General features: G+C 39.9%; 1 protein-coding gene and 1 long non-coding RNA gene across 2 annotated transcripts; both read right to left on the reverse strand.

Moving 5' to 3' along the window:
* Window positions 1–1,209: 1,209 nt before the first annotated feature.
* LOC145439228 (uncharacterized) lies at window positions 1,210–12,864 on the reverse strand. The gene is made up of 2 exons (XR_013915121.1): window positions 12,799–12,864; window positions 1,210–2,355 (listed from the first exon to the last, which is right to left on the reverse strand). It is a non-coding gene; the product is annotated as an uncharacterized LOC145439228 (long non-coding RNA).
* Window positions 2,385–4,855, reverse strand: LOC145439229 (inhibitor of apoptosis protein-like). Its single transcript, XM_080316730.1, has 5 exons — window positions 4,748–4,855; window positions 3,831–3,963; window positions 3,186–3,310; window positions 2,697–3,120; window positions 2,385–2,627 (listed from the first exon to the last, which is right to left on the reverse strand). The coding sequence occupies exons 1-5, from the start codon at window positions 4,836–4,838 to the stop codon at window positions 2,417–2,419; spliced, it is 984 nt and encodes a 327-aa protein (XP_080172856.1). The 5' UTR covers window positions 4,839–4,855; the 3' UTR covers window positions 2,385–2,416.
* Window positions 12,865–13,258: the final 394 nt, after the last annotated feature.

The raw sequence follows: 13,258 nt of genomic DNA on the forward strand, positions 1-13,258 counted from the left end.
GAGGTTGGAAGCCTATTTCGTCAAAGGAACTATATTTTACCTATATTTTCACTTGTGACGTCATGGCATACAAAAACAAAACAAAAAATAATGAAAACATGTTTTAAACAATGGCCTTGTTTTAAGCATGTTTGTTTTAAATTGATTTTTGTTTTAAACACAACCCTAGCTAGTTCTACCAGGATAACTGCCATTCGGTTATTTTGAAGGCTACTTGATAAGCGCTATTGCAATCTTTAGTGTTTGCGCATTTACGATGATTAGCAGGCTATAGTTTATGGGGCGGGTTTGGTATGGTGAATTATTTCGAAAGTACGTCCATATTAACGCTTATTTACACGAAGAACTGTCAAACGTTAATGTGAACGTAGTTATAAAATCTGCATTCAAGTTTTGTACCACCCATCAGTTATTTATGGTAAAGTCGTATACCCCAGTGACAGAAATGTAAGGTGAGTCCTTCGCTCTTTCTCTCTGCACTTACTGTCAAGACTTACGAGCACGGTTTTTCAAGTATGTGCAATTGTGCATTGCGCATGATGAAGAACAGATTTAGAGGCTACGTTATTTCCAGAGGGGTCAGGGGTTAGGTATATAGGTTGAGCTGACGGTTAAGTTGGGTTGAGGTAGGCTGATTAGTTAGATTTGGGACATGTTGGTAGTTGGTAGTTGGATTGGGTTAGGTCAAGTCTAAGATTAGGTTCGTGTTTGCACTAGTTTATAGGTCAGGGCTATGATTTGATTGGAAATGGTTTCCAACCTCCTTATGGTCGTGATCCATTTTCTGAATTGGAAATGTTTCGCGCAACACACCTCTGAATGTCAATTACGTAAAAAAGGGTCAGCACCTTCGTTCAGGGAGGCCGAGCGACCGTAAGAAAAAGACAGACGACCTCTCGCCCATGAGATTGAAGTAGACCTTGCGATTAGAGAACCCAACATCAATGCGATTTCGGCAATACATAGCTTTCATGACGAAATCAAAAGATACCAAAATCCACTGTGGACACGATCCACCTGTCCCCAAATCATGCTGTGCCTGCGGCATACTTTATTCGCCGTTTACTCTAGGCCTCAATTATCGCCCAAGAAAGTGTGATATAATGAAATAGAACTTTTCTCTTGTTATGTAGGAAAGTTTATTGTTCTTAATAGCACACATAGGCTATACAAGCCGGTGTGAACCGGCGTCAATATTGCGACATGGTTCAATAACATACACAGTGATACGGAGAAAGGTATTGCGTAACATTGAGGTGAATTGAATGAAGGCATAGTAATAGTTTCAAAACCCGATAGCAATGGGCAATATGATGGGCGAATAGAAATTGGGAAAATGTCGAGAGTGTAATGAATCTTCCGTAATCTTCGTAGATCAAAAATCATTCTTATTGAGCTCGGTATTGTCAAAATTTACCAAGTGCATTAGAATTTCATGTCAAATATATTAACTGTAAACTTGTTCGTGCACACTCGACGATAATTCTCTATTTTCTATATTGGTTTATTTCACTTTTATTATTTAATCTATTATGCATGAACCCTCTTATAAAAATCATAAACAATATTCATTGTAAAGATTGATCGATGATTCGTATAAAAGTTGTGTAAATATAACAGCTTGTCAGACAACTAAATTGCAAACAGTCGAAAGTTAAGTGCGGTATCTACTATCTAGGATGAAATAGAGTTGATAAATAAGCATGTCTGACACACATAAATTGGAACAAAATAACTATTGCATACAAAATATGTGCACTTTTGGGATAGGACCATAAAATGGCAGTTGGATAAAAGAAAAGCTTTTGACAGTATCCAAGTCGAATATAAAATAAATAATATTGTAACTGTAAGTCGTAAAGCTACATGATATGAGTAAATGAGGCATTGGCTAGAATAGTCAGTTGATGCTATTAATACAAAATATCGCTACGCTCTGTATGTTCTTATTGTTTCCGCTTTCCTGGCGCCACACAAAGGGCATTTTGGAACATTATCTATACAATTATGGCAGGTGCAAATATGACCGCATGGAATGATAGCAGTATCGCTGACTTCCTTTCTACAAATTCGGCACAACCGAATCTCAGCTAGAGAACGCAACTGCGATACTAATTCATGGATCGGGCATGGGGCTTCTACATCTTGTTGTGGAGGCATTAACAGCTGTTGTGGTCCGGATGGCTTTTTGGATTCACTTCGTTTTGATCCGTGTTTTCTTGTACGTCCATATTTCCAGCGTTAGAAGCTCTCTCGACCGGTGATCCTTCGTTTGGGAGATTATTCTCCGATGCGAAGACAGCGTCGAAAAACTGGGCCTCGTCACTGTAAAACGCTCCATCTTGGCGATATTTTCTAAAAAATTGAATAATCTGAATGTTTTTACTGAAACAATCTATAATATTAATCGTATGACTTACTGCGTGAGAATTCGAGTTATAATTTCGGTATCGATTCCGATTTCTCGAGCATTTTTTACGTAATCTAGTTGCGTGATAGCTTCTTGCACTTTCGTTGCTACATCAGTACTTCGGTAACGTGATTGGGCAGTCGGAGCTACATTAGGGTATTGTGATGTCACTTGTTGAATATATGACGTCCCTTTAGTGCTTCGCACATATTCACACCTGCGCGGCAAAGGAAAACGGGGTTTCGTAAATCACGAAAATAACTCAGGTTGCTTCTTCAATACTAACGTTGGAAACCATTTCGCGTGTTCAACCCACGGATCGTCGTTATAGTCCCAATTTTGAAGACCGCCGTTGCAGTACCAGCATTTAACGCGGTCTCGCTCGCCGATGTAAAACAAGCCCGCATTTGCGAGTTCTTCGGGCGTAGTACGGAGACGCTCTGCCGGCCACCGGCCTCTACGTCGGTTGTTGAAAGTATTGATACGGGCTGCTAATGATCTCATGTGTGGATTCAGGGGATTTATGCAGGTGCTCATGTCTTCTGTTGTCCCATTTTGATTTGGCGATGATCTTTGCGTTGCTTGATATGGTTGTTGAAGTGAAGCAGTTCGTTGAAGAGGACTCACTGAGTTGGTTGTGGTTGGTAGGATTGGATCGCGTGGGCGTGGGTGTGGCCGTAAATAGTCAGCCATATATCCCTTGAATATGCCTATAAAAATATAATTTAGTTCTTGTTAGCGTAACTCTAATAGTATTAGTTGAATATTGATTCACCTCTGGACTTTTGCATGGGTATATTCTGTGTTTCACGCATTTCCGTCAAGTCACATGTTGATTTGTGCCATCGCCTATCTTCTGGATTATCGCCGATCATCCAATTTTCTATTGCCGCTCCGCAACTGCAAGTTAGCATAGAGTTTACTTGTGTGATAATCTAACTGCTTTAGCAATTTAGTCTGATTTTCTACGGCTATGGCTATCTCAATATTAGATATATAACAACATGTGTATTTTTGCTTATAATTGGATCAATTGACACCATACATCAGTCTGAATACAAGCATTAAATTTATTGAATCTTATTCAACGGTGACCGTGCAATTATTTTTTTTGTCTCGCAGTTTCGTTGCTCGAACATGTTGAGACTAAAAATCCATATTATAGTTTAGAGAGGAAATTGCGACTAAGGAAATTTCGATTTAGGTCATTGTGATTTTGGTAGTTACTATTTCATAACGATATTGCCGTTTGCAGTAGTAAAATCGTAAGTTACATTATGGATAGAGTTTTGAAAGGAATTAAAAATCGTTTTCTATAGTCGAGCTTCGGTAGTTTCATTTACACACAGTAATTTGTGGTGAATAAGCCCACATGAGCCTATATATAACGTGACCGAGGTAATTTTATATTTCGCCATACCTGAAACATTTCGCTCTGTCCCTGTATCCGACGTAATAAAATCCAGCAGCTGCCAAGTTTGTTGGCTGCACGGCTGAGCTCTTTGGGAAGCATTGGAAAGTCGCAAGTCGATATTGTTCTCTTCGTGAATCACCTAACGCAATACAAAGCACTTCGTTAACTAAGCAATAACAATTCAAGTTACGTGCATCACTAGATTCCTCTAGTTCAGTGGTTCCCAACGTGGGCGATATCGCCCCCCAGGGGGCGATTTGGCGGTCCAGGGGGGCGAAAATGACGAAGGGGGCGACAGGGGGGCGAAAATGGACAAAGGGGGCGACGGGGGGCGAAAATAGCGAAGGGGGCGATGACGCGTCAAAACGGCTGACCTTTTTTTTTTTTTAGTCAACCCACGGAAATTTAGTTACAAAAGTGTGTCAAATTAGACGTCGAGCCGAAAATTTGACCTTTTTTTTTTTTTAGTCAACCCGCCGGTGATTTCAGTTTGTATGCCCAATTTTCGGGGGGCGATGATCGGTGTTGACCTTGATAAGGGGGCGATGGGTCGAAAAAGGTTGGGAACCACTGCCTAGTTCGATATGCCCCACTTCAGAAATATCTTCGAAGCCCCAACTTTAAAACCGTTATGAACTATAATCAGATGCACCTCCAAATTGAATATGTCGTGGTTGTTCTACTTTTTAAAACTACTTATTGAAGTACTGTCTACGTCTCTCTCTAGCATTTCAGTGGAAGTGGTTTGCATTCGCCAAGGCAAAAACACTAAGTGTTTTACATGAAAATATTTGGCCCTTTAATTCGACTTGAATGTCGTCAACGACGACTTTTACTGATTGTCCTCACTTTAGGCTAGCGCATGCTGCATACTAGTAGTCCACAACTTATGACTGTACAGTACAGTACAGTACAGTACGTACCTGGGGGAATGTACACACTGACTTGTCCTGGAGGGTCTCTTTCTCCGTTATAAAAAGCTCCATCATATGCAATCTCAGCCCTTTTTACCATGCCAAGGTACTCTATAACTCTTACCAGACTCAGTTACAGTTTCAAAAGTTGAATCTCATGCACCCTTGCTCTGATTTATCCTTTTATATCACCGAGCGATGACGAGAAAATTTTAGAAAATACCTGCTACTTTGAAAGTGTAAATATTTGCGACTCTGCATCATTTGATTGCTTTGTTTCCATCGCACAAACAAGAGCCTTTCTCATAAACTCATGTAGTTTACCCGCAGGGATACTATAGGGTTCTAGATATCCCTGAATACCCCGGGAGCTCTCTGCTATACTAAAAAAAATTCTGTCGGGTTGACGATTTTTATTATGTATTGACTAATTTTGTGACAAATTGGTGCATATACTAAAAACCAATTGGTTGAACGCGTATTACGTAATGGAAGTGAATAGAATGATTTAACGTCTCACTAATCTTCTAAACCAGTATTTTTAACCTATTTTCCTGTGGCGCCCCTTTCAGAATTACGTATTTTGACGGCTGTACTAAAGACCATGTGATAGAAGACGAAAAATCTTGGGATGGATATGATCATTTTTGTCAGAACTGAATTTTCAATGACCACTGTATTGGAACACTGCTCCCATAGCATACCATCCACCACGTCCTCCCCTTACAAATCAAAGTCGCACCGTGGGGGTCAGTAGCGCCACGGTTAAGAACCGGTTTTCCAATCAGAAATAACTAGAAATATACACCTTCCAGAGTGCATAGCAAGATAACATCGTACTCATTAGCGCAGCTCACCATGCACCCTCCAATTTCTGCAGGCAAAGATTGGTGGGGGGATGGGGGGGGGGGGGTGCAATTCAACTCAACTTTGTCTGAGTTGACCTATGTACAGGCTGTATTCGATCAAATTACCTCGCTATACTGGATAGTTTTCCACCATGCGTGCAAATAACCATGAGCGTAAACTGGAATTTCCATAGAGTGACCTGAATCAACTGATACGTCGGTTGCATCGATTTGCGGCTGACTGCGACATTAGCATTGAGCATTCAGGCTGAGCTTCATTCTCGAATTCGATTCCTCTCGATGGGATGCCATCACAACGGCGTGGTATTGGCTAATGCCAATCAACTGCTCCAAATGTATATACTAATATCGTCCACCTGCGACATGAACATCAGTACAGGGCAGCGATATATTCTGACAAAGAATTGGCTACATATTATTGGTGCGCGATTCACCGCGAGCAGAAATGATTGGCTCAGAGATGCTTTCACCAGTACTGCGACTGCAACACGACGAGGCCACTTCGTGATCGGTGGATGGATTTATACAGCATCCGAGGACACAACAAATTGCTGTTTGACATGCGTTAACGAATAACCTATTACTAATAATCTTAAACACTAGCGTAAATACGTTCGTCGTAATCGACTAGATTCGCGTAAGCGACATCTTACGAATGGGATCACCGGAACAGGGCTTCGGCACCTGACGAATAAATATAGGAATATCGGCATTTTTCGTCCTGTAAAATGACCGATGATGTTGAAGCAGCATGAAAAAAGCCACAATCATTAATTTGCAACGACACGGACCGATCTTCGCCGTTGTAATAGTGGATCAGCTAAGTGGAGTAATATCAGGTTAAATTATGTAGGCTTTCCGTGTACAATGTTTACGATGCCATGAATCTTGACTATTCTCCTCTCCGATGAAAAAATATCGAATATGAGAGAATGATCTGCTGAGCCATTTTTAAAAAATATTTTACAATCGAACATGAAGATACCAAGCATGAGCCAAATAATAATATGCAATGAACGGACCGATAAGACGCAGATACGCGCGCAGGCGCGATCAGAGAGGCAAAGGTGAAATCGTCAGTTAAACCTGAATTTGCAATGCAATATTCGTGCAATATTCTTCTTTGTCATTCACAGTCATGATATTTTTGGTACTTCGGAAACCATATGCTGCCCAGACTGCCAAAACAAAATTGGGTAAATACAAAAAAGTGATAAAATGTCAACTTATCTTAACTTAAGGTGTTTGTATGAAGCTACAAAACAAGTGTGTAAAGCAGGGAAGGGGACCATACACACAGTTTCCCGTCTTATGCGATAATGTGACCCGCGGCCGCAATCCCCCACTACCTGCTTGCGACGTCAAATTACAGTGGTTATAGGTCAGGGGTGTCAAACATACGGCCCGCGGGCCGCATCCGGCCGTATTAGTGATTTTTATTCAGATATATACACAAAGAGAAATAATTTCATAATGTAAAAAGGCAATTCTTTCAGTTTGCATCGTCTCATCAATTGGATCGTCTCATCAGAATTGTGGTCGCGGTCGTCGCTAGCTGGCGTTCGTAAGCATCCGGCCCGACAGATGATTTCATCCTGCCCTAGAAGCAATTCTGAGTAGATTGAAAAATTGCTATATTATCCAGCACTTTTGTAACAAATGTTGAGATTCAGGACACGTTATGCTACAATGTTGAAGTACATGATGACTTTTTAAACGTCACCGAATGTATCAAGTTGAGCACTCAAATGTTATAAAAATCACATAAAATCAATATTTTCCTTCGCTTCGCCAACAATTTCGATGAGGACTCGCAAAGGAATATAAGCTTACGCATTAACGATATGACTATTGCTACATTGATATTGAACAGAGTGTAAAACGGGGTTCTATACTTGCTACTGACATTACCCCATAAACAAGTTATACAGCAGCTAACACCCTAATCGCACGGATTTGATTTTGATGATACAATAATCATATCAAATCAAGATGGATCACGTACTCCTTATCGATTTTCAACATTAGACAGCGACGCATTCTTAATATCTATTTCATTGATTGGTTGAATAAGCATCATTCGCTGACTACCTATACATCAGAGATGAGCATGGATTAGGATTAGGTTTTGAAAAAACAGGATTTGTGAAATTTTGTCGGATTTGGATTGAATTTGGATTAGACATTTTTTTCAGAACGGATTAGGATTTGGATTGGATTTACCTATTTTCTGGGAGATTGAAATGTCGTGTGGCGAATGGCGACAAACTTTATTCAGATCAGTTATTAATGTACTTATGGTTACTAAGTTATCTTGAATCAAGTGAATCGTTGGTTGTGAAAGAAAATTTTCGAATCCCTCCATTGCTTAAATTACTATTTTTTCTGAATTTCCAGTTGGAATCGGATTAGGATTGGACATGGACTTGAATATGAAAAAGTTATGGATTAGGATTTGGATTTGGATTTGAAGGTTCGGATTTGGATTGGATTAGGACATAGAAATTTCAAATCCGCTCATCTCTGCTATACATGTAGTGTATTTCATTCTTGATGTTGTGTTCTTGAGTTTCAAGCTCACAGCAGAGAATCAAGAAATGGTCACAATCGGGAAGCTGGATATTTCGGGCAAACGTTTGTAACAAGAAAATATTTTTTTAGATTTGCGAGGTGCATGCTCGTTTGGGGTTGATATTTTTTGCATGCCGCCAGTGCCATGCATATAGAGTAGTCCGAAGTTGAAATGCGAAAAGCTTCAACGAACAATGCTATAATATGACGTGTAAAATTGTAAGATATGAAAAAGGTTCACAGTGAAGAACCTACCAAGGTTCGTTTGTGAACGTGAACCTCTAAATATCTGAGGATCACACACAGAACGTGAACGAGAACCTCACGTTTACACCATCCCTATAGTAGAAGGGTTTGAGTATTGCAAAAGACATGCTCGATAATTATTATATCTCCCATGAAGCAGGAGTGGAAGTACCCGGTGCGCTGAATGAACATAGGTTCACAGGATTGTTATGTCACTGCACTCCCGACTGTCGTAAGATTCCGAATTGAGTCCAAAAACAACATTTGGTACTGCTTGAGACCGTTGAAGGCTGCCTACTTCAACAATTTTGATCCTAAAACTCAGTCAGTGTAGTTTATTCTGGATGCACTTTTTCATAGTGAAATCAACCTCGAACTAGTTAGAAAATCGCGTGAGGGGCTGGAGTATTTTCAGGTGTAATAAATGCAGATAAAAGCAGGGCATATAGTATGGTATAGCATAAAAAGGGAAATTTCCATATTCCACACCGTCTCACTGCCTAGAAGTGGGCCAACCTGCAAGTCGACAGATGCGAAATCATGATAAATAATGTCGGCCTGGTGTAAATGACCATTGCAGTCGAAAAACACCAATAATACAAAAAGCGACACACACGAGTGATTCTTGTAGCCTGCAATGAAAATCATACACGATGTTCGTTGTAAGCTTAAGCGATTTTATTTTGAAAGCTGTACAAAAATAGCAGCCTATCGAAATGGCGTATAAGCTACGAAATTGCAAAAATTACCAAAATGCAGTGTGTAGGATTAAATAAGATTCATAAATAATAATTTCTAAAACACAAATACAGTAAAATAAAATACTGCATACCAAATACTGATATACTTGAATTTAAACTAAGTGTAATATTGACAGCTTTCACAGTGAATATAACTTAAATCATAACGAAAATGTAAGTAGGGAAACGGAGCATGACTGTATGAGGCATAGAATAGGATTGTTAACCAGAGTTGGATCAATTGTAATTTGTAATTGAGCTGAATGTATTCAATAACATTTTTTCATGTAATTGTAATTGTAATAGTAATTAAAGCATTTATATTTTGTGTAATTGTAATTGTAATTTGATAGAAATTTTGCGCAATTACAATTTCAATTACATTGTTATGGAAACCGACAATGACAACTTACAATAATCAATCAATCATTTATTCGTCATACCAGTGAAAATCCGGTACGGACCAGGATGACGACGAAAGGCCGCAACCCGCAAGGCCTTAAGGCCTTAGTACACAGTCGCCACCTGTAATAGTTAGCCTATTTATATCGGTGTTCTATGCGTGCCGCGTTATAACTAGATAATTCAGCCGTGCTAAACTGTTTCCCATACTTCAGTAGCAACAGAAAACTTTGTGAATTACAAGATAGGCTAAACCAGTGGTTCTTAAACTGGGGGCGTGCTCCCCTTGGGCTGCGTGAAAGCATCTGAAGGGGGCGCGAAGCTCCGGTAAACTGAAATTTCTCCTCGATTGGCGCGATTCACCTCCATTTCAATGTTATTGTTCTGAGTATAGTCCGAATTTCATATTGGAGAATTCTCTCATCAACAGTCATAACCTTCCATACCATCAAACTATATGTAAGGATTGCTAACATTCTGGTTTCATTGTGTGATATGGCGATAAGGGGGGCACGAAATATTTCACTGTCATAAAGAGGGGCGTGTCTAAAAAAGTTAAAGAACCAGTGGGCTAAACTAAAACCTAATATTTCAAAAATGGATGAACAGCAAATAAACTCTTCTGAAACCTGTGCTGAACCATTTCCTACGCCACGGTCAGAGTTAATTTTTTATTTTTATCTCTGACCAGTACCGAGGCTTGCTGCAACAATTGCAAAAAGAGATTCAAGTTTCCAACCAAGGCTTTATCAAACTTGATCACGCATTTGTAGAGATGTTATCCCAATCTTAATTCCAATCTTGGCCAAATTTACTGGGGCCAGAAACTTTTCGCACCCTAATGTTCATCAAATGCAATCGAACAGTTTCCGAGCAAGTGAAAATGTAAATGCGAACCAAAATGTTGTAATTCGCAGCTATCATGAGGTTCTTTCCTTTTTGTTGTTAACAGTCGCTTGAAACATTTTTCTCTGTTCGCAGTCTTCACTTTTCATGATTAGGAATAGTTCGAATACGTTCGAGTTTTTTTTTAATTAAAGGGTATTCTACGTATCATGAATGAAACATGAATAGCTTGAGATAGTTGTTAATTACGTCGCTACGGTTGTCAAAGAACACCTCTCTACCGAGTCAATTACATGTTCAACTTATTGTAATTGTAATTGTAATTAATTACATGTTTAACAGTAATTGTAATTGTAATTTGATATTTTTAGCATTGAGTAATTGTAATTGTAATTAAACTGAACTATTGTAATAGATCCAACTCTGTTAACTAATATTTTTAAAATACAAAAGAATGTCAGGCCCTATAAGTTCTTATAGTTTCTGTTTTACTAGCACCACACAAGGGACAATTTGGAACATTATCTATACAATTATGACAAGTGCAAATGTGACCACATAGAACAGGGGTCACCAACACGCGGTCCGCGGGCCGCATGCGGCCCGCGAGGTCCTATTTTGCGGCCCGCGACCTGATTTGAAAAAATTTCGGAAAAATGCTTAGTAAATCATTTTGAAACGCTGAAATTGATTTCAGTTGAAACATATTGTTGTTGTTGTTCAAAGTAAGTCATTCTACTGTGCTTAATATCACTATTCCTCACCAGAGATGGGCGGATTCCCAAATTTCGGGATCCGAATCTATCCGGATCCGGCTGTCAATGTGAGATTCGGAGTCCGGCTGTTGAAGGTCCAGCTTGGAATCCGAAAAAATCCTGCCATAACAATGCTAAATAATCATATTGCAGCAAAAAATCCGGCTAAAATCCGACCATCACCGCAAATTCAAAATCCGGATCCAGTCCGGCCAGGTAAAAATTCAATGAAATCCTGCTCCGGCTCCTGAACCGGACTGTGGCCATCTCTGTTCCTCACTAGTTGCTACGGCTTCGGCATGGTAATATCATTCCAAGGATCAAGAATTTGCTGGTACGAATGGGCATATTGCCTTGACGTGCAATGGCCCACCAGTGCCAAGACCGAGACGCTTGGAAAACGACTTCGGGCTCTCCAAAAGACCACGCTTTACGAGAAGATAGTTGTCCAGCAAGTAGGCTAACCCCAATATTGATTCTTTAATACAGGGGTGGCCAATCTGCAGCAGTACAAGGGAAATTATGCGACTGTCGACACTTTTAATAACTACCTTAAGTTTTTGAAGATACCCCCGGCATGAGTTCTATCGGTGAATCTGATCACATTGGCCGTAAAAGGAAAAATATTTTATAGTAATATGTGAAACTAGACTAATATTTGTTGACGAAATTCACTCATGAACATAAATATTTTTTCGCGCTTCGCGCGACTACAGAACGTTTACCTGTGGCTCTTTACAACATAACTACTAACGATTTCGGTGCGCATAGTAAGCCAATATGCGTAAGTCGATTAGTTCGGAGTGTACCGGCAATGGACATGAACAGTATGACGTGGGTATTTGGCCCCAGCTAGTTTGTCACGACTAACCACCGGTATGCGACCGCAGGCTACATGAGTAATCGAAATGCGGCCGTGAATAGCAAAAATGTTAGCCACCCCTGTTTTAGCGGCTACAGAGTGTTGTCAGGTATCGTATACAGCTCATAGTTCAAAATATAATGAAATTGATGATCATGATACTTTTTGTTGTATTTGTGTTTGTTTGATAAAATATTAGTTCTTTTGTGGTCACTATAACCGTCGCCCATGTTAGAGAGCAAAGCATTGCAATAACGTAGAGTTATCAGACGTGGATGTTGAACTGCGTTGCCTACTTTTATCTCGATATTGATAGCATGCGGCCCGCGGCCTCTAGGAAATTGAAAAAGTGGCCCGCGACCCCTTTTGAGTTGGCGACCCCTGACATAGAATGATAACAGTATCGCTGACTTCTTTTTTTTTTACAAATTCGGCAGAATCGGGTCTCAGCTAGAGAACGCAACTGCGAAACTAATTCATGGTTCGGGATCGGGGATTCTACAACTTGTTGTGGAGGCATTTAACGACTGTTGTGGTCCGGGTGGCTCTTTTGGATTCACTTCGTTTTGATCCGCGTTCTCTTCTATGTCCATATTCCCAGCGTTAGAAGCTTCCTCGACTGCTGATCCTTCGTTTGGGAGATTATTCGCCGATGCAAAAACAGCGTCAAAAAACTGGGCCTCGTCACTGTAAAACGCTCCATCTTGGCGATTTTTCTTGAGAAATGATTATTCTGAAATAATATTTGGAATTAATCGTATGACTTTACTGCTTGAGAATTCGAGTTATAATTTCGATATCGATTCCCATTTCTCGAGCATTTTTTACGTGATCTAATTGCAGATGGTTCAGTATTTCGAGAACGTGGTTGAGCAATCGGTGCTACATTAGGGTATTGTGCTGCTACTTGTTGAATATATGACGTCCCTTTAGTGCTTCGCACATATTCACACCTGCGAAGAATGGATCGCGTGGACGTGGTCATAAATAGTCAGCTATAGATACTCCTTCAATAATCAATATGCCTAACAAAATATAGTTTAGTTGTTGTTGGCGTCAATCTAATGGTATTGGTTGCATATTGATTTACCTCTGGACTTTTGCACAGGTATTGGAGTATTTGGTTGTATTAAGTTTACAGGAATATCGAGTACCGGTAGCCTATATTAGAATATCTTGATATATCTAATAGTTGCAACAGCATTGTGAGGAAACCGACGCGCCGCCAA

The sequence above is a fragment of the Botryllus schlosseri genome, chromosome 5, assembly GCF_051294905.1.
Source record: "Botryllus schlosseri isolate E-star chromosome 5, Bs_hap1, whole genome shotgun sequence".
Lineage (NCBI taxonomy): Eukaryota > Metazoa > Chordata > Ascidiacea > Stolidobranchia > Styelidae > Botryllus > Botryllus schlosseri.